This window comes from Fusarium venenatum, assembly GCF_020744135.1.
Source record: "Fusarium venenatum strain MPI-CAGE-CH-0201 chromosome Unknown EDB82scaffold_2, whole genome shotgun sequence".
Lineage (NCBI taxonomy): Eukaryota > Fungi > Ascomycota > Sordariomycetes > Hypocreales > Nectriaceae > Fusarium > Fusarium venenatum.
Genome location: NW_027072130.1, coordinates 2112383 through 2136088, shown reverse-complemented (window position 1 = coordinate 2136088; position 23706 = coordinate 2112383). Strand labels below are relative to the sequence as shown.

Here is a 23706-nt window from a genome sequence, read left to right as displayed (position 1 = left end):
ATGGCATGGCCTGACATGGCATTGCATTGCATTGCATGACATGACGTGGCAAGGCATGGAATATTGGAGCTTTTTTACTAAAGAATGGAGCAAGCGTGGTGAATAATGGGAATGGTAAGCCGCGATACTATAACAGATGAGATACATTCGCACAATTTCAGTAATTAAGCCCGATTATATATATGCATATGCACGTGTCTTGTCTGTATGTAGTTCGGAATAGTTCGTCTTGTCTACCTGTCTCTGGACCTAAATCTGAAATAGATCTGAATCTGAATCTAGGCTAATTATTCCTTGTATCCGTATGTCTTAGCCGCAACGCTGGCGGCCCACTATAATTGTCTTAGTAGTCCAATCCTGCTGTCTGTGACCCTGACATTTGCATGAGCCATGTGGATGTCTTGTTCACGACTCGACAACAGCAGTGGTGGTAATAGCTGTTTCAGCAGGGTATCGGGAGGGGATGCGATTGATTTACTGTAATTCCTTGACATAGAACATTATATCTCCTGGCCCTTGATAAAGGATGGCCTCACCGAGTTTCGAGTTGTCAAGGCCCATCAGCAGGCCTCGCCTAGTAAATAGGTACACAAAGCAGGGAAGCTTTACACTGTTATGTCGCCTAAAAAAGCATAGTCGGCACCTAAAATCTTAAGCGTCATGACAGGTTCTGGTGGACGTCAGTGCTCGATATAGCTGTACATGGTACCTGTACAGAGCATGGAATTTTGTTATCTCCAATTACATGTGACATCACTTTGACTCGACTTACTTTTGATCATCTTGCTCAGTCTTCTTCTTTTTTTCCCTTTTCCCCCATTAATCAACCCCCTGGTCTTTATTACAACTAAAAATCTGTACTACGATAAGGCGTTCATCGCGACAATCGTCAGTCAAGGATTGTTGCGATGGCTATTCCCTTCATTGGGAGACTTCGCCCGTAGGTTTCCCCTATCTCTTTGGCTTTGAGTGGCTTTGATGATCAGCGAGGCTGACACGCTCTGCTTGCCTGCCTTGCATGTGCCGACTTTACTAACTTTTAATCCCTTTAGCTACGAGTATCTTGCCCTCGTGGGCTCATTTATTCTCGTTGGTCTCGAGGCAGTCATTCGCGTTTTGACGTTGGCGTTGCGTGAGTTACAGACCGACCCCAAGCGGTGTAGGGACTTTTACTAACCATCAATCCCAGCCCCATTTCTCGTTTCGCTTTTTTACAGGGCTTCTAGGAGGCTTTTCAACAAGTTCTCTGCCCCTTCGAGGAGGCGAGCGGAGAGCAAACGTAAATGTCAGCGTTTTCCCCCATTAGCTTAAAATTTAGACTAACATCATTGATCAGCGATATCCACTTCAGTTCGAGATGCAGCAGACTTTGTTGAGCTGTGTCGCATCTGGGGTTATGAGGCAGAGGAACATATTGCTCAAACCAAGGATGGATATCTTCTAGGTCTTCATCGACTCCAATGGAGAAAGGGTGAAGAGGGCCAGAAGGTAAACTACGGACCAACAAGTTTGAAAAAGAAAGTCATATACATGCACCATGGCCTTCTTATGAATTCTGAGGTTTGGGTGTCTCTCACTGATGAGCAGCGATGCCTTCCATTCGAGCTGGTAGAAAAGGGATACGATGTTTGGGTGAGTTCCATTTCATCAACACGACTGATGCTCGAGCTATATTCAACTAACAACTAGTAGTTTGGCAACAACCGAGGAAACAAGTACTCCAAGAAATCGATTCACCACTCTCCAACTTCCAATGCCTTCTGGGACTTTTCCATCGACGAATTTGCTTTTCATGACATCCCAGACAGCATCAGCTACATCCTTGACACTACCCAGCAGGAAAGTCTGTCGTACATTGGTTTCTCACAAGGCACAGCTCAGGCTTTTGCCAGCTTAGCTATTCACCCCAAGCTTAACAACCAGGTCAACGTCTTCATCGCTCTCGCCCCTGCCATGGCTCCAGCCGGCTTGTCTAGTGGAATTGTCGACGCGCTTGTCACGGCATCGCCTTCGGTTTTGTTCCTTCTGTTTGGTCGTCGCTCTATTCTAAGTTCTGCAACCATGTGGGAAACTATTCTATATCCGCCCATCTTCAGCAAGCTTATCGATATGGGGCTGTCGTTCCTGTTCAACTGGCAAACTCTCAATATCTCGGCCAGTCAAAAGTTGGCTGCGTATCCTCATTTGTACTCATTCACAAGCACCAAGAGTGTGGTTCATTGGTTCCAGATCATTCGAAACAAATGTTTCCAGATGTACGACGACGACGTTCACCAGCCAATTAGTGTCACCTCGACCAGAAAATATTCAAAGGTAGCCAAGTACCCGACTCGCAACATCAAGACACCCATCGTTCTCGTATACGGAGGCAGTGACTCCCTTGTGGATATCAAGGTGATGCTGAAGGAACTGCCACCTCAGACTGTCGCAACCGAAATTCCCCACTATGAGCACCTCGATTTCCTCTGGGCAAGAGACGTGGATACGCAAGTCTTCCAGCACGTCTTTGATGCGCTTGACAGTTTCACCGACGCCGAGCATACAAAGGAGGAGTATGATCGATACTATGTCAGCCGGCAGGAGAGTCTGCTAGGTTCAGGATATGCATATGCGCGTGCTCAAGCTCATCCAGGTAGTGAGAGCGAGTCGTCGACTCTTACCCCAAGTCTTGAAGGGACGAACAGCGTCCAGCTTGCACCAGCTCCTCAACCTCACCGAGCAAGAGAAACTGCAAGCGGAATTCCATCGCCAAAGAACACAACACGGCACAGGGTCAACTACTCTATTGACAAGATAGGCTCCCCGCCAAGGACCCCGACATTCCAGACCGAACCCGCCGAACCTCCTGCTGGTCAAGAATCCTTGGAGGAGGGTGTCCAGACTGAACCCACTGAACAGCCCCTAGGTCAAGAACAGGTAGATGAGGGCGCCAGAACCCCTATAGCGGCAAGGGTCAAGGCCGGTGTTACGCGTAGCGGAAGCGTGGGTAGCAACATCAGCCTGGACGGCATGCGAGAAGGTCGAGGTATCACCATTGGAGCGAGTAGAGCCGTCGGTGGTGTGGTGACCACAAGCGGCGCCAGCGGCATCAACGGCGAGGGCAGCCCTGGAAGAGAAAGTGGCTCGGAGAGGAAAAAGAACAAGTAGGTGGTCAAGTGGAAGCAAGCAGATGCTGAAAGAGGGAGAGTCGAGTCATCGTGTTTTCCGATACAAGCCTTATATTTTTCCTTATGATTTCGTCAAAGCTGAGATATCAAACGGCGTGACTGACATATATCATAACAATCTAGGGTGACATTCAATGTCTTTTCACGATTGATGTAATCCACGGTGCACACAAGACTGTACTGAATTTTTGATATGGGACTCTATGAGGAAACGAAATTGAATGAAACACGCACGAATCAAATTGAAGGAAACATATATTACAGCCGAGAAGGGATCATGGTGCGAGAAAGGGTGTGTGGGTCAACTGTGATGTTGTTTGATCCTCCAGACCGACTTGGACATTGCGGCTGAAGTGAGCTAACACACTTCAAGCCAAGACGAAAACCGATCATTATTTCTTGTTGTTAGATCAATTGTCGACACATATAACAACCTGCTGTTCTTTCGGTCCAACAGGGCCGACGGGATATATCAAACAACGATGTCTGGCTCTAGGATTACTTGAAACACGAAATACGACGGAATTGGTTCCCGATAGCATCCTCCCGTAGCATGTCTAGTTTCTTACCAGAAGCCCGTAGCGGTCTATCTGTAATGAGATGATAGATCGTTTAGTCAGAGTAAACGAAATACGTACGCCCCGGCGGAGCGAAGGGACAAGTCTCCGATCTTAAGCAGTAAATAGTCGAAACACATGTGCATTCTTGTTGAAGCTTTCAGATAGGTCTTATCCATTGTCCTGTCCTCTCTTCACTATCTTACTGCAGTTGCTCCTTAGCGCGACTTGTAGGGCTGTCTCATCCTTACCTATGTGGCTGTCTTGAAGGATTGGTTCGGCCAGTTGTTTTCAAGCTGAAATATGTGAGCATAGTAAGACGGAAGAACAACTGACTCAATTCGAAACATAAATACTGGCCTAGCCTCCTCTTCTCTGCAGAATTAAGATTTTCTTTCCCTCTCAGTATTGCCTCTGTCACTTGTACATCATGTCGACGTCCGTTCCAGATCTTAACAATCAGACATGGATTGACCAAGGCGGCCTTTTTTACTTCTGCTTTCAGAACCCAAAGTCACAATATTGTGAAGATGTTCCTGGATATTATCAATACCGCGTCGACCTCGCTCCCAATGCTGCTTTCCTTGCCATATTTACCGCTTCCTTAATCGGCTTTATCGTCACTTGGATCATAACTCGCAGTGGCACCGCCTTCAATGTTGCTCTGATCCTCGGTCTCATCTGCGAGGTTATCGGCTACGCGGGACGCATCTTGAGTTGGCAGAACCGTTGGAGCGAGAATGGTTTTCTGGTGCAGATTTGCTGCCTGACTATCGGTCCTGCGTTCATGGCTGCTGGAGTGTACCTCTGCCTTCGGAGAATTGTATCAGCTTTTGGGCCTGAGAACTCAAGGCTTCCCCCAGAATACTACACTCGTATAGTAAGTTCATTTTCGTTTGGTGTTGGTGATATATCTCCATGTTCAACACTAACATGTCTTTCTTTAGTTCATCCCTTGCGATGTTGTATCTCTCGTCCTCCAAGCCTTAGGAGGTGCCATGGCCTCGATTGCTTCTCATCAGCACAAGAGTGCTGATACCGGATCAAACATCATGATCGCTGGGCTTGCTTTCCAAGTCATCACAATCCTTAGCTTCATCGCATGCTCAGTCGACTTTGCCATTCGAACGATTCGCCGTCAACGCGCTCTCGGCGATGCAGCCCTCGATCAACGTCCTGAAATTGTCAAGGTTCGCAACTCGACCCGGTTCAAGGCTTTTCTTGGTGCCCTGTCCCTGGCCACTTTCTGTATCCTCTGGCGGAGCGCCTTTCGAGTGGCAGAGTTGTCCAGAGGGTGGGAAGGCCCCATCATGGGTGACCAGTACATGTTTGTTGGCTTTGAGGGGATCTTGATAGTGGTTGCGGTGGTGGTTCTCAACATCTTCCATCCTGCCATCTGTATGCGGGAACTGTTGGAACTAGATGATGGCGGTCTTAAGGGGCTTTGGGGATTCCGTGGTCGCAAGAGCAGGGCTAGTACTAGCCAGGACTCGACCGATTACGAAAGGAAGACACCCGCGAGTGAGACCAAGGCACTATAGTTTCGGCATGGGCATGTAACAATCTCCATGGCTCCTTAATTGGTCAATAATGATATGACACTGCAGCTCAGTTATACAGAATAAGGTATTCTGGTGTTTGTAAATTTTAATCTAAACACTTAGTCAGTGCCAAATGTCTCTTGCAAATGCCTGATTGCGTTTTCTATCATCTTGTATCCTCGGTCTATCACTCCATGAAGGGAAAGAATCGAATGTGTTCCGCCCTGTACCATCAAGGTCTCAACATCAACTCCCAACCCTTTCAATTGCTGACTGAATTTCGACGCCTCGGGAGCAAGAACATCCATCTCTGCAATTGCCATCCACGTCTTTGGAAGCTTCTTGAGAAGAGATTCCGGAGCTAGATTAGGGCTTGCGTCCCATCTTGAGCGATGGTCGTCTTGGGTAAAGTAGAGCTTACGATACCATTCCATTCGAGAAGGTGTAAGCCAAGGGGCGGTCTCTGCATTGGGCTTCCAGACTCCGTCGACAGTAGCAGTGTTGTCGACAACTGGTATAAACAGAAGTAGTGACACTGGGGGTTGGGTTATGGTGCTTGGGAGTGAAGGCCGCGCTGTTGGCAGAGCGACTTCTGGGTTTGATGCTGATATAGCAGCGACAATTGCTAGATTAGCGCCAGATGAAGTTCCGCTAATAGAGATACGTGAAGGATCTATTTTCTGTAATTCGGCTGGAGAAGATGCAACCCATCTTACAGCATCGATCGAATCCTCGACCGCAGCTGGGAATGGATGTTCAGGGGCGAGGCCGTAGTCAACACTGATAACTAAACAGCGTGCTCCTTGGTCAAGGGTTAGCGTTTCATGCTCAGAGATAGGCACTCATAGACATTACATACTCTCACAGGCCCAGCAGCAGAGATCTGTGCCATTATTCAAGCCTCCTACTGCCCATCCACCACCGTGGAACCAAACGAGGACAGGCCAGCCTCGCTCATCACACTGGCCTGTAGGAGTGTAAACCCTCACCCTGAACCGGCCAACATGATAGTCGTTGATACTTCCAACAGGAATAGGCTTGGTTCCTCCCGGAGGCAGAGATACCTTCTTTGTTCTTGTCGAACCATCCCAATCTTTGATCTCATCTGGTTCGATATACTGTAGATGTGCCTCATGATAAGCGACGTATTGGGGATCTAGACGGTCACGAATAGCGGGGTGGAGGGGCTGCCAGATTTTGCGGTGTGCATCTTCTGTCATTGTAATTGTGGGAAGACGATTTAGAAGTTTTGGGTTATGTTTCGAAGAGTCTCGGTATGTTACGTTACAAGACGTGAGGTTCTTGAAATGACTGGAGCTGATTCAAGTTGTCGATTCAAGGGTTCAATGTGAAACCCGATTGAATTGAACCCCACCATTAAAAGTAAAAGACCCGCAGACTTCAGCATCATCATCTTATTACAGTAACTTGATCAAACAATACTATTTTCGCTTACAAGTTAAAATATTCCGTAGCATGAGTTCATCGCAATTAGGTTGCTGGTACTTACTTACCCTCATGTATCCGCTGACTTAAGTTCTGTGTTAGTTATCCACAAAAGAAAGACTCTTGACTTCACATGACCCAAATCAGGCAAGAATAGCCAAAACATGAAGCTAAGGGTCGAGCCAGTCTTGAGAGCAAAGAGTCATGGAACGACGACTGTATTAGCACGTTTGAGAAGAGCAAGTCAGCCTGCAGGTTCGGTAATTTGACACGGATTTGATAATTGCTGTTGGCTATAACGGGCGAACGGTTTCATCCAGCAAACCGCTTTGTATAAGTGGAGAGACAAGTTTAAACCAACTGCCAAGTCGTTATGACATGGGTGATGTGGATATAGCGAGATGAAGTTCGCTTCTTGGCTAGTTACTTGGGTATCATCCAAGCCCAAACCCAGGGTCTAATTGTACATGGGAATGAGAGGAGGTTTCTCCCAAGTAATTCTTCCAACTTGTGACTGTATGTACTATAGGGCTGGGGCTCAAGGCGGCTGACATGCTTCGGTCGCCCCGTAATAGGCCGAGTTTATATGTTGCGGCCCGTAAGTATATGCAGTCAGATGAGCGTTTGGTGTGGGATAGATCATTTACATGATACCACGAAATCAGCCCTACAATCGGCCTCGAGTTAAGTTTTTTTTTTTTTTTTTTTTTTTGGAGAAAGAATGATTCTGGGACCTTGCGATTGGATATTCAACGATTCACATGTGTTGTTGCATCGTTCCACGAGGTATTCACTGTACAGCAGGTCAGGACTTACTTCAAGAGACAGTTAGGTTAGTACCTAGGTTGGTACGCATCTCGAGTAGATGCTAAACTCGGCAAGACAGAGAACAGGTCTTTAAGATCTCATTTGCCATGGTTTCTTAACATTATGTCCCCCGTTAAATAATAAACTTGTATGTAATTTGTCCAACACAATTTTAACTGAGTCCCGTCGAATACGAAAAGCTTTTGTATATTGTGCCATGCCTCCCCTCCATCGCTGCACTGACGTAAACATTGCAGTACGGGCGGTTCATCCGCTAATCTGACAGCGGGAAAGTAGCGAGACCCAGTACTAAGGTATTAGATACAGGTGTACCAAATGATAATCTGTAGGATGCAGACTTCGCATGGATGAATCTCAGTACAAGAATTAGATTTTAGATTATAAAGGAGAACCGTTTTGTTAACCGGTCGTGACGAAGCTAGTAACCATAATTCTCAACATTGTCCGAGTACCTACCTATGTAGGTCATACTCCGTGCTATGGATGTAATGAGCACGAGCCTTTAACCGATGATGGTGGCACAAGGCCGAGTTCAAAGTTCTCAGGGTTCCCCAGGTAGGGAAACAAAGGGTGGAGTCACTAAAATGTACACACTGACAGCATTTGTCTGTCAAGACTCGCCCGTTGAATCTTGTCATCATTTAATTGTGGCTTGCGACCTTAAACAACACAGACTATAACATCAACTCAAGGCTTTCCCGACGAGGACCTTTGCCCTTGAGAGCCTGATTGATCTTCAGTGACGCCTCATCAATCAATCTCACACTCACTCGCTTAACCCTGCCTTAACACCACCCAGCCAAATTCTGACTGGACCTGGACAACAGTGAGCGAGAGAGACTGATCGTTATTTCAACATTAATTGTCTTTTTCTTCCGGTCATCTCAGGACTAGTCTACCTTACCTACATACAGGACCTGCGCTTGCAGTGCCCACGACACAGACCCATCATCTCACACCGTAGGACGTACATAGGTCATAGGCAGTCCAAAGCTCTCTCTACTACTACTACCACCAAAGGACAGGATAACTTAGTACCCAACGTTAGTGGAACTGAAGGACCCTGCCCAGCCTACCTACATACATACGCATACGTCTGAGTAAGAGGGGCTCTACTTTCAGTCATTCAATTAATCAATCAATCCTCCCGCGCCCTCCGCTCATCACATAACCATCGTCTCCCTCCCTCCACCGAAACCAGATCCATCTACTCCGCCGAAGCTCACTCGACCCCCCTCGCTTTGATTTTTTAGCAACCTCGTCGCTCTTTTTTCTTCTTCTTTTCCTTCTCTCCCTCTCCTCTTAATGGTGTCAACGACACTGAGCGTTATATTCAGCTCTCACCATATCTGATACCGTCCATCTCGACCCCTCAATGCGACCCGCCCGCGCTCATCAACCCTCGACGTCCTGTACGAGGTAGACGCCCGAAACGCCAAGCCCAAGAGGCCCTGACTTTTGTTCTTACGACTGTTCCCACAACCTCCGTCACTACTTTTCCACTCAAACCACACCTGTCGTCGTCATGTCTTTCCGAGGCGACGACCAGCGAAGATATGGCCATGTGCCACCTGTACGGTACCCAGTTGCTGGTCGCGATCAAGAGTACCAGCAACAACAACAACAACAGCAGCAGCAGCAGCGACCATCACCATACGAAGACCTCGGGCGCCGAGCTAGCTTCAACGGCGGCGATGATGCCGCCTATCTTCAGCAACCCACCAGCCGTTCTCCCGGCTTCGGTTCTGGCGAAGATGAGCTCTTCATAGACAACAACTCCGCCGCTCGGCCTGGTTACGGTTCCACCAACAGCGCCCTATCGGGCTACCAGCACCAGTACCAAGACGTGCCTCCCACGCCTACGTACTCGTACAACCCTCAAAGCTTTGCGCAGTCGTCGGGCTTCTCGCGATCGACTTCTACCAACGCTCTCCCATACCGCAACCAGAGTCAGACCCAGCCTTCCTCACGTTACGCCTCCAATGCCAGCTCCTACACACCGCAAGCTTACGACCCATCTGCTTATGCAAGCACCAATGTACCACAACGACAAGGCTCCTACCAAGGATATAACAACTATGGCCAAAGCTATGGCTCTCAACCATCTCCTGGCTTCAGTCAATCCTCTGGAGGCTACCCGCACTCAGCGGCTTCACCTGCTTTGTCGTCTGGGTTCGATCAGCCATTACGAAGCCCATCAACTGGTGGATATGACCAGTCATACAGCCAATATCCGGGTCAATTATCAAACGGAGGGGCGTCTTTCTCAAACGCCTCGCAGCCTCCATATCCTACTACAGCGCAGATGCCCGTTGGGCCGTACTACTCCCCAAATGAGCACAATTCACTCTACAACAGGGCATCCCGTTCAAATTCCCAAGCCTCGCCTATCGGCTCTCCCTCGAACGCTGGATCAACTTCACCCGGACTACAACGGCATCCGACGAATGCACCACTGCCGATCAGGCCTGGCGACGATGAACTTGCCTGGACCGCCGGACACGAACGGATTACGAGCGACAACCTGATGCAGGAGTTGGAACTTGAGTTGGGCAGCTCCGGACAAGGTTACCGTCCGCTCCCGGAGCCTGAGAATGGTCGATACGACGAAGATTTTCATGGCCAGCAGCTGCAGCGTTTCGATTCTGGCGCTACCACAATCCCTAATACAGCCAGCCGAACAACTTCAGGACGAACTGGTCAAACCGCTTACGAACCCGAAGATGATGACGACGACGCGTACGGAGAGGCTGGTCTGATGGCTATGCGACAGGCTGAGCTTGATGAACAGCGCTTCAGCACTGGGTTTGGATACACAGACATGCCCGTCATGGCAGACCCTAGCCCGGAGCCCGCTCATACTCCCGCCCATACCAACTCATTATCTACGAATATGTCAACCAACACACTAACTACTCACCCCGAGGAGCAAACTCATAGCAGCGACAGCGAATTTGCCGGCGTTGACTTGGGAATGCTGGGTGGTGGCTTTGGTGGCACCTTGACTTATGGCGGAGATGTAGGATCACCGCCCAACTCCTCCGGTCAAGATGTTGGCCGACCTCTCCCTACGCCGGGTCACTTCAATCGTGCGTATGATCAAGGTGACAGCGTTCCGGCGTTCAAGACAGCAGAGGTGGACTATGGTGGCACAGGGGGCTTACAGCCACCAACACAACATCGATTGAGCTTCGACGAGGAAGACGAGCGGGTATCACTACGTTCCCGACAAAGCGGAACAGACTCACCGAGCAAAGATGAACTACAAGATCTATTCTATCACCCAGGACTGTCAAGTCGACCTCTACCAGCTATCCCAGGACCTGGATCCGACAGTAGCTCGATGCTCTCAGTCCAGACCAACAACCGTCAACAGTATCAGCACGCATACTCTCGTAGTTCAGACTCACGATTTGGTGCGCCGGATAATCCTGAAGCTTACTATACTGCTGGTCAGCCCTATAATCCGCAACCCGAGCGATCCATCTCATTGGCTGGACACAGCCACACACCTCAGGTACAAGCACCCGCTCGCTCCAGGACCGATGCCGCCGAAGAACGGAGGAAACTTGCCAGACATGGTCACCATCACGTACCTTCTAATCAGTCTTTCCCCGAATATGAGACTCCTGCTGGCTCAATAGCAGCCTTTGATGGAATCACTCTACCAAGTGGCCGAAAGAAGAAATTCGTACCTTCAAAACTCAATGCAGCCGATTTCCGCAGATGCCCTGAGCCATGGGCGCTTAGTGGCCTTGAGGCCTGGATCCGCGAGATGGGAGAAGGCGAGCAGGATCTAAGGGCCAAGTCAATCGAGGAAGCATTGATCAACTTATTTACCGGCAAGATCCCGATGATGAATGTAGCAGACGCCGAGGTTCTCAGCACGCACGTAGTGACGTCGATGTTGGAGCGCGGTGTGCTTATACCAGAAGAAGAATGGGTCAAGCTTGGAAACGGACGCATCTCCGGAGTCCTGTGGCAGTTGACAGGCTCTGGATGCTATGCTCCCAAGGTGCATGATGAAGAGATCGGCGGCCGATGTTACTCACACCATTGCACTCGTACCCTGAAGAAGGTTGATCTGGAGGAGTTGTCCCAAGACTCAAAGCCCGCTGACGAATGGCACGTGTTCTATGGTCTCAGCAAGGCCGACTGGGAATCGAAGCCAAAGAAGGAAGTTGACCGTCAGAATATCCTCCATGAAATTGTCACTGGCGAAGAGAATTATATCAAGCAGCTGGATATCTTCCGCATATATTACCGGGATCAACTTCGCATGATGCAACCTCCAATCTTAAAGCCCGAGAAGCGAGATAAGTTCTTGTTTACGGTGTTCGGAAAGCTTGATGAGGTGCAGGAGATCAACAAAGATCACTTGTTGTCGCAGCTCAAGTATCGACAACAGGAGCAGGGTCCTTGGATCATCGGCTTCAGCGATCTGTTCCGAGAATGGATCAGAAAAGCCAAGTCGGTATACATTGAATACGCCTCGGCTTATCCCAATGCGGTTTATCAGGTTCGCAGAGAAGCCGATCGCAACATTCTTTTCAAGCGATTTTTGGACGACATGCAAAAGCAGAAGGTCTCATCCAAGCATGACTGGACTCATTACCTGATTGCGCCAATTCAGCGTCTTCAGCGTTATACTCTTCTTCTTGAAAGTGTCGAAGGCAAGATGGTTACCGACAGCGAGGAAAAGACAAACTTGGCCAAGGCTATCGCCGAAATTCGACAGGTAACTCTGGAGTCTGATACCAAGGTTGCAGAACAGAACAAGAGAGTCCAGATGATGGAGCTGAACAGAATGCTCGTGCTGAGGCCAGGCTTCCACTCCGTGTTGAACCTTGACCATCTCGGCCGCGAACTGATCTTCCAAGGAGACCTGCAAAGAATGGGATCAAAGGGAGTCAGATGGGTTGATACGCATGCCTTGCTTTTCGATCACTACATGATTCTGGCAAAGACAGTGACACCGAAAGAGGGCAAGGACAAGAAGTATGATGTTTCAAAAGAGGTATGCAAAATCTGCTGGCTGATACCGTGGTGCTGTTACTAACACAACGCAGCCTATCCCGATGCCTATGTTGTTCCCAGAGAGTGTCAACGATGAGCCAGTACAGAAACAAAAGGGCATCACCGCTCCGCTAGGCAGGACAACAGCAGCTTCTGCCTCTACCACTCAACTTAACAAAGTGGGAACTAACACTGGCAGACCTGGGCTGGAACATGTGGCTACAAACTCCTCTCTTGGCTCGTCCCTGACTCCGACTGGTTCTAACGACACTGAAGGTAGAATTTTGTACCCTTTCAAGGTCAAGCATTTGGGTCATGAGGTGTATACCTTGTATGCATCATCAGCAAAGGATCGAGCCGACTGGTGCAACATGATCATTGAGACCAAGACACGACATGCCAAGGCTCTCTTCTCCCAGAACGCCGAACCCTTCAGACTGCGAGTGCTTGCGGATGCTGCTTTCCATTACGACAACACCTCTGTATATGCCAGATACGCAAGCGTACCAGTCAAGGGCACTCCTCTGGACCGGGCCATCCATGAGCTGGAAAGTGTTCTAGGACCAGCTCAAGGCGTTGCTCCCGTGTGCCGTGCCCAAGTCAACTGCGCCACAAGCTTTACTGCCTTTGGAAAGTCCGTGATCGCCATTGGAACCGATTATGGTGTCTACATATCAGAACCATCGAACCCCCGTGGATGGCAGAGGGTATGTAGTACCCCTATCCCCTCCTTTGACAAAACTAACACTCTTTCTAGACAGTTCAAGCCAATCGTGTGACTCAGATCGCAGTCCTCGAAGAGTTCGCTGTCTGTGTGCTCATTGCAGACAGAAACCTCATTTCCTATCCCCTGGACGTAATCGCTCCAGTTTCTGATTTCTCGGCTCCTCTGAACGACAACCCCCGACGAGCGCCGCAGAGACTGGCTAAAGATGTGACTTATTTTGCCACAGCTAAGATGAAGGACAGAATGCTTCTTTTCTATAAGCGCAAGGAAGGTCTACATACGTCGTTCAAGGTTCTTGAGCCCATTTTCCAAAAGTCTACCGAAAAGAAGTCGCGACTCTTTGGTGGACGCAAGACAAGTGGAGGATCCGCAGAGACATTCCGTGATTTCGACGAGTTTTTCTTCCCAACTGAGTGCTACTCACTGAGTCTGTTCCAAACGTACATTGCAGTCGCAACAGCCAAGGGAGTAGAAATGCTCACACTAGACAAGAAGCAACCGATGTCAATTCCTGATCTCAAAGCACCGGCAATCGCTAACATTGCCAGCCGCATCCAGAATCAGAAGCCGCTGGGTATGTTCAGACTCAACGAGAATGAATTTATCGTGGCATACGAGGACTGTGCGGTGTACGTGGACAAGCACGGCGATGTCAGCCGCACACTTATCATGGAGTACACGGGCAAGCAGAAGAAGGCTCGTGGAGCGATCATGTACGGACAGTATCTGCTTCTCTTCAACGAGGACTATGTTGAGGTGCGAAATGCGGAAAACGGACGCTTGCGTCAAATCATCGCTGGGCGAGATGTGCGTGTTCTGGATCTCGGCGTCCGGGGCCCTACGGGAAGAAGCACATTGAACCCACAGTCACATAGCAACGGTTATGTGCAGACTTCGAGCGCAGGTAGTGAAGGGTCAAAGGGCACGGTCAAGATTGCCATGTCACACCCTGAGCTTCCAGGTCGACAGATTGTTTTGGAGATGCTTTTGAATGACGGTCACATGGAGAAGTGAGAGGGAAGAAGCGAACGGCTGATATAATGGTTATGATGCAGATCCGTCCTGAAGAGACGTCTCGGCCCACCTGGAGTGGCAACAAGATCTTAAAGCAACATGCATGACCTGAAATCACAAGGTTGATGTGTGATGGATGGTCAGAGGAAGAGGAGCTCTCTTTGCTCGTGTACATGTACATATTGACCAGTTTCTCACTTGATGTTCTATGGCCCTATAGCCTAATGATTGGATCTATGGCGGAGGGGGGATCTTTGTGGCAGGGCGTTCATAGGTGGTGCAAGGAAGTTGCTGGTGTTATGAAACCCATCATGAATGATACCTAAACAATATTAGAGGAGATAGTTTTGGATAATAGCAAGTCACTGTGACAGGTTATGACGACTTGTGCGTAACATCCTCAAGCGTACCGTTGCATCTCAACAATTACAAGGGCTAGACGTGTCTCATCCATATTTGTTCGTTGAACCCAACCCTTCTCTGCAGGAGAATTACTCTACATAACCTGTACGAGTAAAAAACAACTACCTATTCCGAGAGATCTCCTGAACCTGGAATTTGAATTTCCGAAACTCCCTCCTTTTACGCAGCAAATGCGTCCAGTTTTAATCCAGAGTTCCACAACCGGCACCTGTTAAGATGCTGCAGGGTGTGGGGATTAGAAACCATGAGATATGTCCGGTAGAGACGTTAATTTACGGCCATTGTCTTGTTTGTCGAAGCTCAAGGGTGGATTTAAGGCTTAACCTCCCGGATGGTCTCCTTGGCATCGGCCTTGATGTCCTCAACGACACCGTGTAGGCCCTTCTTCTTCTCGGACTCGTACTTGAGAATTCGGGAGACCTGAACGACACCAACCAGTCCGAGGAAGAAGTTGACGGCAGCAAGGCTGTAGTGGAGTGTGAGCCAATGTCTAGGATATTTAGAGAATGGATTATACGTACAGGTAGTTCTTGGGCTTGATGATCAAGCACCAGCGAGTCCAGATGATACCAGTGCAGGTAAGGGCGAGGTTCTGGGTGAAGGAGAGCTTCTCGGCGGGACGAGCGAAATCGGAGATACCGGCAAGGACAAGAGCCCACTACAAGCGACGAACCAAGTCAGTATGTGTGCTTATCTCGTTTGTACCGACGTAGCCGTCTTCGTAGGCGGGATATCGCGAGTTGTAATTATCGTCAACGAACCTTCATGACAGGAGCCCTACAACCACGCATATTAGCAAACCCCGTTTCCACAATCCAATCTTGATATTGGTTCGGATGCTCTCTCACCAGAAGTGCACAGTCTTGAAGCCAATCTCGCTCTCATACATGCGCTTGAACCAGCCCTGCTGCTGCTGTTGGGCGCCATCGGTGCTCTGCCATCGACGGCCGCTGCCCTGGTAGAAGTTCTGTCGGAAGGTCTGCTGGCGGAAAGCCTGGCGAGCAGGCTGAGCAATGGTGGCCTGGCGGAAGAGAGGGCGCGAGGCGCGGAAGAGAGTGTTTGCGGACGAGGCCATGGTTGCTATTGAGTATCAGTATCAGTACCAATGTTAAAACATGTATGCATGCACATCAGGTATCAAATCTAGGTTAGTCGGAACAAGTTGGCGCGCATTCAAAATATTTTGCGACAAGTACATAGGTAAAATAAAAATGACGCAATTGCTTCAGTATCCGAAAACTCAATCACTAACTTACATCTTTTGGTGGAGAGGAGATGCTTCTTCGGACGGGACGAGTTGTATAGGTATTCTAGTCAAGTCGAAAAGACGAGGTTCAATTGAAAGAAGCTTTGATTGCGGATAGGCGTTGGGGCAAGGGTCGGTCGCTGTCGCCCCGAGATAGCCCCTACAACTTTTCCAGGCTATGGATTTAGTGGGTGGTGCGCTAATTCCCGTCTATTCTTTTGGAGAGATTCTAAGCGCGATGCCCGGAAACCGGAGATATCGTGTGCCCGGAGTTTAACGTGGGGGAAAATGTGTCAGCGGCACCGGAGCATGTGCATAAAATGGTTATGCAAAGAGACAACTTGCGTTATTACGCCATTAGCTTTTATGCCACTCCGCCTTCAGTTTATTCCGCCCGAGCCTCATTGAGGATCCTTGCCAACCACAAGCTCGCAATTACTTAGCACTATAGGCACTTCAAGGTCGACCCCGACGACTCCCTCGCTGTCCAACGACTTGAACAATCCGCCCAATTCCCTTCACCTCACCATGTCGGCAAAGTACGCTTTCGCAAAATCTCTCCGCGAGGTGCGATTCCTCTTTTGCCAGACTTCGGAGCAGAGCGCGGCCCTCCGGTATGTTTGAACCATTCACTCCGGAGTAACGACCATGAACATACACAACGAGTAGTCAATTGGAGGAATTGGAGTGCACAAGAGATTGGAGAACATTACCGAAAGAATACACAGCTAGAGGGACATCAAGACTGACTGTACTTGCGCCGACACAGATCATTCGTTACTCGATCGTATCCTACCATGAAGCGCAACAACCCCAACATTCCTATCCTCATTCGTGAAGCCGCCGGCACTCAACCCAAGGTCTTCGCCCGATACGGTTGGTACCCCTCGAGCCATCTGCAACTCCCACGACACGACATGGCACGCACTCAAAGACAGCGATACTAACATGCCATCTATAGAGCGAGGTGTTGAGAAGTCACAGATCCTCGAGGGTCTTTCCGACAAGGAGATTGAGGACACTGTTACTAGCCTGGTCCAACCTGCTCAATAGACGATTATTGCTTGTTATTTGCGAAAGAGACTTGAACTTGAGAGTGGGGGCCTTGAAGTCGGGTTCCGCGATGATGAATTGTACATAAGGGTCAAAATCAGCATGCGACAAAAGAGTATTGCATCACCATAAAAACCAATCTCTCGTCTCATGGGTCTATGACTTTTGTGTGAGCGACTGGCGTTGCTATACAGAGGGTGTTTTCCAAATACCGGCGTGTTTGATTAGGTGAGACTACTTGCAACCAACAGAACTAACTCACTTGACTTTTGGATGTTATAGCAGCATGGCTGATGTATAGTAAGTGGGTGACTATAAAGGGACGAGTGCATTCACTGGTCGATAGCTGTACCATACTGTGGAAATGTGCTTGATGTACTATCCTCTCCTCAACTGTTACATTTGTCTCATGTGTCATGATCGTAATGAATGACAGCCACCCAAATACAATAGAGTACTTAATGGACAATCCAAGTTGCCCACATTCAATGCAAGTTCCACAAATCTACACCCCTTTTTGTCCTGAGAATCCCCATGATGATATTGACCTTAAGTCAAGCAGTGAACAATACCAAAATTTGCGCATCTGTGCCCTCATATGCTGTAAACCATTCCCTCCCATATTTCATCATTCTTCATTCCTTGTCAAGGCCGTCGCTCATCTTTAGGTGACTGGAGAGCCCTGTTCTAGGCCACCATTTTCCACCGCAGCTTTCGTCTTTGCGCCCCAGATCGAGGGTGTTTGCGGCTTTGATGGGGCACGATCCCGAGATGCTGGAAGAGAAGGCCAATCATCGTTGATCAGGCCAGGCTTCCTGGTTTTGGTAACTGGTTGTTTGGGAGTTCGAGGTGAATCCTGGGTTGCGTCCTCTGTGCCCTCGGCCGTTTCTTTTCTCGCGCCTAGTGTAGCGGCTCTTTCTTTGCCCTTCGCTCGCTTGGGGCCTTTTCCCGGCGTCTTTGCATGGCCCTGGCACGCTCCCTCTTTATCGTTTGCCAGGGTCTCTTTCTGAGCCGCTTCCGATAGAGCCCGTCGATGTTTTGGGGCTGAAGTAGCTACCTCAGAAAGCATGGAGTCGTCGGTAGGAGCTGCGCCCAGGCCAGACTTCAGTGGTTCTTGAATGGCGTTTCGTGTGCGATTGGTTTCATCTTCTGATATGAGCCTATCGAAATTCTCGATTCCGTCAGTTTCAGGAGTTATTTGCTTGTCATTAAGTGTCACTCTAGATGGCGAGACAAACTCCTGTGCTTTGGGATTCAGTCGACTCATTGCACTGTTGTCGGGCCCATGTAGGCTTGGTGAACTAGTAGAGGCAGAAGAGCTCTGACATTGAAAGGCAAAATCCGATGAAGGGGGTGGAGTTTGGGTGTCCGTGGGCTGCTCTGCAAGTGCTGCTACAGTCATAATGGCACGGGGGCGACGTGTCTTGCCCATACGAAGCGAACCTCCCCTGCCGACCCTGAATCCCTTACGGCCACGGGCATCCTCATCAGGTGAATCAGATTCATCGTGAGAAATTTCCTGATTGTTTCCATGCTTCTTGCTTCGTTTGGAGAGATCGGATGCAGAACGTTGTTCGGGGTCGTCATGTTGCCGCTTTGTAGGGGAGAATGATTCAGACGGCTGATTATCGGGGCCAATTGTGGATGAAAGTCCGTGATGCGTACTCTCAGAATCGCCTCGAGAAGCTTGAGTGGCCGTATGAGAATTGAGTGTGTGAGAGTTGGATTCGTGGTCTTGAGACATCATCTTATGTTTTGACTTCTTCTTCTTCGACTTCGATTTCGGGCCCTTTCCCTTCCCCTTTGGCTGATTTGCTTGTCCGTTGTCTAAACGCCGGTTTGTGTCAAAAACTTCGGGCTGAGTGTCTTGTTCAATGGGCTTGAGCGCTTGGGTTTGATCTAGCTCGCTCTGGCATCCAGTCTTGCCGATTTGAGAAGAGGTAGTGGCCAATTCCCTGTCCCGATCTTCGTTCTCCTCGATGATTGTTTCTTGTCCTGTCGGTCCAGTTGAGTTGGGGGCAGAGGAATCCTTCGGCGCACATGTGGGAGACACGGGTTTTCCAGGAGATTGCTCATAAACACTACCAGTATCAGGAGTGAATGTCACGTTCTTGGTCGGAGTTGACAATTCGGATTCAGCAGCGTACATTTCGCGCTTGTCGCCCTTTGAAACCCGTGAATTATCACCATCCTTGATAGGGCCACTGCTGGGTTTAGTTGGTGTGAAGTTTCTAGAACAGCGATGATTTAGTGGCATGGGGATCTTTGCCCAAGCTTGGCGCCTTTCCTTGATTTCGTTCTTGGTGAAGACACTGGGTACCCAATTGTGGCTCGTTACACTACTACCTGGCACAGATGTTGTGTGTGTAAGGCGAGGCACGACCCCTTCACTGGCCTGGTTATCGGCAACCTTCTCTGCGGCCGTGGGCTGTGTTGTGTGTACTTCCTTTGGAGAAGCCTTAGAAGGGGTGTTAGGCAATGAAACACGAGCTTTGGTTCCAGTAGTCCCATTTCCGTCGCTTCCTGGACTGTAGGAACCGCATCGATCATTGCGATGCATATCCTCCAAAGCTTCCTCAGCAGGCGGCTTTGTCTGCAATGGCTCATCGACGGCTTGGCCGGCAGTCTCCAAATGTGTAGGTCCTGGGACAAAAGTTTGGTTTTGAGAATAGCTACGTACGGCAGAAACAAAATCAGGTAGTCTCGGCATCGGTTGAGCAAATCCAGAGAAAGCCTGTTGGCCACCGGTCTTGGGCCACATACGCGCATTGGCTGGGTTCGCCACAGATGGATGAAGCATTCCAGGTGGAATCTGGTGAGCCGCCGCAACGCCTGGGGTATTACCAGGCACAACGATACCAAAGGGATATGGAGAGAATGGTACAGAAGAGGGATGTTGGTCAATAGCCTGGCTAGAGGTCACCCGAGTCGGTGCTTGCTCGGAGAGTGTCCACTTGGAACGCATAGCCGGAGTGAAAGTAACTGACAGAGCGTGTTCGGGCATGTTTCCGCCACCCATCGTCAGCGCTTCAGCAACAGATGAAGGGTTATTGAACCTGATAGCAGTCGGTTAGTAAAGACATTTTGCCTGAAGAACGGAGATTTCAACCCACCTGACTATGAAACGTCCTGGTTCCTTTGAAGGTAATGGGTATACTTCGTCCACAAGCCCGTATCGTCCAGACAAGCCATACTTGACCCGGGACTGCATGTCTACCGATGATATTTTATGTTGAGATTCCACGGCGACGTGCACAGATCGGTTACGAGCCTCGCACATCTGGCAGGAGCAAAGAACGTAATCTCTAATGGCATACCCATCCTGGACGTTCCGGCATGTCACTTGTACTGGGTCCGAGCCTTCTCGGCGCCACTTGTTGTTTTTCCATGGTCCTCCGTCACGCATCTTCTGAATGGGGTCGGAACCAACATGTGGTTGAGTGACAGGTGCTGTTGCGTTTCGCTGGTTATGGCCACCTCGACGGCCTGTCCCTTTACGTCCACCGCGCTGATTAGCTCCACGATTGAAACCTGAGTTAGCACCGTTAAAGTTCTCGCTGTTCTGATACCAACGATTGTCGTTCAGCTCGGAGCGATCCAGGCGGGAAGAGTTGCTGAAATTCCTACCCCGGTTGGGGGGGAACCCCTTTGAATGAAAAAATGGTTGCTGCATGCTCGCGTGGCGGTAGTTTAAGCCATTAGAGGCATTATCTTGAGGGGCAAGGTACCCTCCTTGGGCAACGTGATTGAAGGCTCCAGAGGGGTGGAAAGTGATTCCCAGAGGATTGTGCATCTGATTTGGCTGCACTGCCCCCTCTATATGAACAACAGGCATGTAGTTGGTATGTAAATTTGAGTCCAGTCTTTGCAATTGGTTGGGATTGTTGGTGCCACCAAGGGGCCGCATGTTCTTGTGTTCCTGGGGACCTAGGCGACCAGAAGATTGGCCCGTCTGTTGGTTCTTCTTGGGCTCCTTGAAGGCGTCAGCCTGCGACACGGTATCTCTTTGCTTGCTGTTACGACCGGTGTCATCCTCCTTCGAAGGGCTCGAAGTAGCCTGGGCTGGTTTCTAAACAGCGTTCAGATCATCGAGAGAAGGGCTGGAACCAGTTTGTTGTGTACCACTGTTGGTCTGCTTTTCGGGAGTCCTCAAGGTTGAAAATTCCATTGCGGTCGATGTTGGCAGTGATGTTGTAACTGTGGACTTGCGAGCTCCTGGAGTCGCCCGAGGGTTGCCACGACCTCGTCGCTCAGCTTTTGTCGGGGTTTGTACATCGAACTCTTCTGGATCGCGGCGTTTCTTAAACGATTTCTTATTCCGCTTTGTTGATGAGTTAGGAGCAGCTTGATTTTTCTTTCCATTACCAGATGGCGGGGATGGCATAGCATAAGAGGGCTCGGTAGATTTGCACCTGATTTGAGGTGATACTTGAAGAGTTTCCCCGGAGTTGGTTATCTTAGTCTGTTCCGTCAACACTACGCCGCTGTTACTGTGAGCGACGACAGGTCCAGCGGCGGCGGCAGACTGGTGCAGGGCTTCCACTGCGCTGGGTACGCGCTTTTCGGATGGCGACTGATAGTAGTGTTTCCCGTCTAATACAAGAACGGGTGCGAGAGCCTTCATGGAAGTTGGCGAAGCTTGGTGGGGGTTGACCGCTGGAGGTGGTGGAAGGCCTGAGGGCTCAAAGATGCGTTGGCCAGCTGTGATCTCGTTAGCTTCAGGTTATATGTGGTGCTGTTGATTATTTATACATACCAAGCCAGTTTTCAAGGTTGTTGTCGGCGCAAGACTTCATCAGATGATTTGGCTTTACATCCGAACCCAGCCTTAGCTTTTCGGGAGCAAGTAACAGGGAGCGACGGTGTGTAAGCGCGCTTTCAACGAGCGTCATAACTTCAGCTGGAATACGACCGATCGACTTCCAATCGTCCTGACTGAGAAGTGAGATGATAGATTGAGTTTCATCCCAGTCTATAAGATTCTGGCAGTTGGAATCCATATACATCCATGAATCAGCCCAGAGGCCGACTTCAACAGCCGTTGTCTTTTTCACGTCCTCAGCGATGATTTGGTTCTCATGATAGAGATGGTTGACCACATTCCAGAGATTCAGGGCTCCATAGTTGTAGATATCGTGGGTATCGAAATAGATCCACAAGTCATCCCAGCAAGAGGGTTTCTGCATGTACTTCATGTAATTCCAGTAGAGCCTGCGAAGCGAGTTACAAACAGACTGGACTTCGTCCTTGTTCCAGAGGTGGACGCGACGCTGGGCCATCAGCTGGTCCATTCGGCGGAAAGGCCGTCGTCCACATTGTGTTGAGAAGATAGCTCCAGCTTCAGTACGAGGGTTCGTGTAAAACCCCACAGGGAGATAGTCTTCAAGATACGTCTGCCGGACACCGTCGGCGCTGGGGGTCTGAAACATCTTGTAGACGTTGGGTAGTCCGTTAGGATAGAACTCGTTGAAGGCTTCGCGCTGGTTAGGCGGCTGCTGACTACCATAAACTCTGCTTTGGTCCGAGGCCTTCTCTGGTGAGGTCGATGGCCCCATGGTTGGTAAGTCACCCCCAGGGGCGGGACGATGTTTAGGTTTAGGCATGGCGCGACCTATAAGAAGTGATTAGCAAATGGTGTGTAAGATGCAACCATTCTTAATCAAGGTGTGCGTTGTGATGTAGTTTGTATCGAGCTTCTGTATGCGATGAAATGAAACGTCTGCAAAGACAAATCAAATCATGCCGAAGGAGGGTATGATGCTTACCTGTAGCACAGAAGCGCTGCACTGGAAAATCAATCAACAAGACAGAGCGGATGAATTCCAGGTGATTGCAGAGGTGGGAGTGTGGAATGGAAAGTAAAAGATGAAGGTCGCTCCTTCCTGGCAGTTCAAGGCGATGCGAGAAGGCGTAGGGAATGCGGATGATAGGTACTCGAAGTGCGCGGATGAAGAAGGAGGCGGATGAAGGAGGAGATAAATTCAGAAGAGCTGAAAGGCCAAAGATAATAAAGGAAAAGTTAACATAAACTGAAAAACTATTTGAGTTGCAATCACTCACGGTTGCTGGCACTGACACTGCACTGGCACCGACCGAGGCTTGCACTGATGCCTGGTAACTGCAAATGACAACTTAAAAAAGAATGGAAGTACCAACCTAAGGGAGGTTCAAAGCAAAGTCGCTTCGGCCTGGATTTTCCTGTGAATTAGAGAGTGCAAACTGCAAAAAGTCGCGAGGCAACTCTCTGTAGATAGGTCGGTGGTCGACACCCTGGCTACCACGAGTCAGAGTGGGTTAAATTTGAACCTGCACAGAAGATATAAATGGAAGAAAGTCGACGTTTGTTGCAAATTTGTTAATGCCTTGTTTATACACAATGAGCACAATCGACCAAGTCAGTTGGAGGTTATGGGTGCTTGCTTCCCGCTGCACATAACCACCTCGACCCGCCGCCCGTAAGTAATAAAAGTTGTTTGCGTCCTACGCCCACATTCATTCACCCGGGAATCCTTTTCTTCTAGCTTGATTGACGAACAATGCGATTCGATTGGATTTATTGACGCTGGTTACCTGTTATGATTTAAGGTACTCACCCGAACAAAATGGGTACCGATACTGTGCAGCTTTTGGCTGAGGGTACATCATGCCAGTTACTCATAAGCTTAGTAGATTATGCTTCCAAGTCTGG

General features: G+C 49.4%; 7 protein-coding genes across 7 annotated transcripts; 4 read left to right on the top strand and 3 right to left on the bottom strand.

The window, feature by feature from the left end:
• Positions 1-756: 756 nt before the first annotated feature.
• On the top strand, positions 757-3254 carry EDB82DRAFT_138672 (Alpha/Beta hydrolase protein). Its single transcript, XM_025733581.2, has 5 exons — positions 757-940; positions 1053-1132; positions 1190-1279; positions 1337-1632; positions 1693-3254. The coding sequence occupies exons 1-5, from the start codon at positions 909-911 to the stop codon at positions 3145-3147; spliced, it is 1953 nt and encodes a 650-aa protein (XP_025584473.1). The 5' UTR covers positions 757-908; the 3' UTR covers positions 3148-3254.
• Positions 3255-3739: 485 nt separating this feature from the next.
• On the top strand, positions 3740-5325 carry EDB82DRAFT_138667 (RTA1 like protein-domain-containing protein). The gene is made up of 2 exons (XM_025733580.2): positions 3740-4604; positions 4672-5325. The coding sequence occupies exons 1-2, from the start codon at positions 4155-4157 to the stop codon at positions 5263-5265; spliced, it is 1044 nt and encodes a 347-aa protein (XP_025584472.1). The 5' UTR covers positions 3740-4154; the 3' UTR covers positions 5266-5325.
• EDB82DRAFT_138686 (Alpha/Beta hydrolase protein) lies at positions 5249-6891 on the bottom strand. Its single transcript, XM_065607047.1, has 2 exons — positions 6125-6891; positions 5249-6067 (listed from the first exon to the last, which is right to left on the bottom strand). Exons 1-2 carry the CDS (start codon positions 6483-6485, stop codon positions 5385-5387), a joined length of 1044 nt encoding a protein of 347 aa, XP_065464571.1. The 5' UTR covers positions 6486-6891; the 3' UTR covers positions 5249-5384.
• Positions 6892-8642: 1751 nt separating this feature from the next.
• Positions 8643-14616, top strand: EDB82DRAFT_138616 (CNH domain-containing protein). Its single transcript, XM_025733578.2, has 3 exons — positions 8643-12556; positions 12609-13262; positions 13313-14616. Exons 1-3 carry the CDS (start codon positions 9065-9067, stop codon positions 14294-14296), a joined length of 5130 nt encoding a protein of 1709 aa, XP_025584470.1. The 5' UTR covers positions 8643-9064; the 3' UTR covers positions 14297-14616.
• Positions 14617-14682: 66 nt separating this feature from the next.
• EDB82DRAFT_495932 (uncharacterized protein) lies at positions 14683-16147 on the bottom strand. Its single transcript, XM_065608520.1, has 5 exons — positions 15976-16147; positions 15568-15799; positions 15481-15496; positions 15241-15377; positions 14683-15185 (listed from the first exon to the last, which is right to left on the bottom strand). Exons 2-5 carry the CDS (start codon positions 15792-15794, stop codon positions 15032-15034), a joined length of 534 nt encoding a protein of 177 aa, XP_065464570.1. The 5' UTR covers positions 15795-15799; positions 15976-16147; the 3' UTR covers positions 14683-15031.
• Positions 16148-16493: 346 nt separating this feature from the next.
• On the top strand, positions 16494-17018 carry EDB82DRAFT_523404 (thioredoxin-like protein; the record flags this gene model as incomplete). Its single annotated transcript, XM_025733575.1, has 3 exons — positions 16494-16579; positions 16735-16841; positions 16927-17018. 3 exons carry the CDS (start codon positions 16494-16496, stop codon positions 17016-17018), a joined length of 285 nt encoding a protein of 94 aa, XP_025584468.1.
• Positions 17019-17682: 664 nt separating this feature from the next.
• On the bottom strand, positions 17683-22621 carry EDB82DRAFT_474107 (uncharacterized protein; the record flags this gene model as incomplete). Its single annotated transcript, XM_025733574.2, has 4 exons — positions 17683-20074; positions 20132-21080; positions 21141-21719; positions 21775-22621. 4 exons carry the CDS (start codon positions 22619-22621, stop codon positions 17683-17685), a joined length of 4767 nt encoding a protein of 1588 aa, XP_025584467.1.
• Positions 22622-23706: the final 1085 nt, after the last annotated feature.

Excerpts from the sequence above, each read along its gene's own strand:
- EDB82DRAFT_138686 (XM_065607047.1), bottom strand. The coding sequence starts at position 6,485 with ATGACAGAAGATGCACACCGCAAAATCTGGCAGCCCCTCCACCCCGCT. Across the intron at positions 6,068-6,124 it reads CTGCTGCTGGGCCTGTGAGA|GAGCACGCTGTTTAGTTATC; the intron begins GTATGTAATGTC and ends CCCTTGACCAAG.
- EDB82DRAFT_138616 (XM_025733578.2), top strand. The coding sequence starts at position 9,065 with ATGTCTTTCCGAGGCGACGACCAGCGAAGATATGGCCATGTGCCACCT. Across the intron at positions 12,557-12,608 it reads AGTATGATGTTTCAAAAGAG|CCTATCCCGATGCCTATGTT; the intron begins GTATGCAAAATC and ends AACACAACGCAG. Across the intron at positions 13,263-13,312 it reads ACCCCCGTGGATGGCAGAGG|ACAGTTCAAGCCAATCGTGT; the intron begins GTATGTAGTACC and ends CACTCTTTCTAG.
- EDB82DRAFT_138667 (XM_025733580.2), top strand. The coding sequence starts at position 4,155 with ATGTCGACGTCCGTTCCAGATCTTAACAATCAGACATGGATTGACCAA. Across the intron at positions 4,605-4,671 it reads CAGAATACTACACTCGTATA|TTCATCCCTTGCGATGTTGT; the intron begins GTAAGTTCATTT and ends GTCTTTCTTTAG.
- EDB82DRAFT_138672 (XM_025733581.2), top strand. The coding sequence starts at position 909 with ATGGCTATTCCCTTCATTGGGAGACTTCGCCC. Across the intron at positions 1,133-1,189 it reads CGTTTTGACGTTGGCGTTGC|CCCCATTTCTCGTTTCGCTT; the intron begins GTGAGTTACAGA and ends CATCAATCCCAG. Across the intron at positions 1,280-1,336 it reads GAGGCGAGCGGAGAGCAAAC|CGATATCCACTTCAGTTCGA; the intron begins GTAAATGTCAGC and ends ATCATTGATCAG.
- EDB82DRAFT_495932 (XM_065608520.1), bottom strand. The coding sequence starts at position 15,794 with ATGGCCTCGTCCGCAAACACTCTCTTCCGCGCCTCGCGCCCTCTCTTC. Across the intron at positions 15,186-15,240 it reads ATCAAGCCCAAGAACTACCT|CCTTGCTGCCGTCAACTTCT; the intron begins GTACGTATAATC and ends ACTCCACTACAG.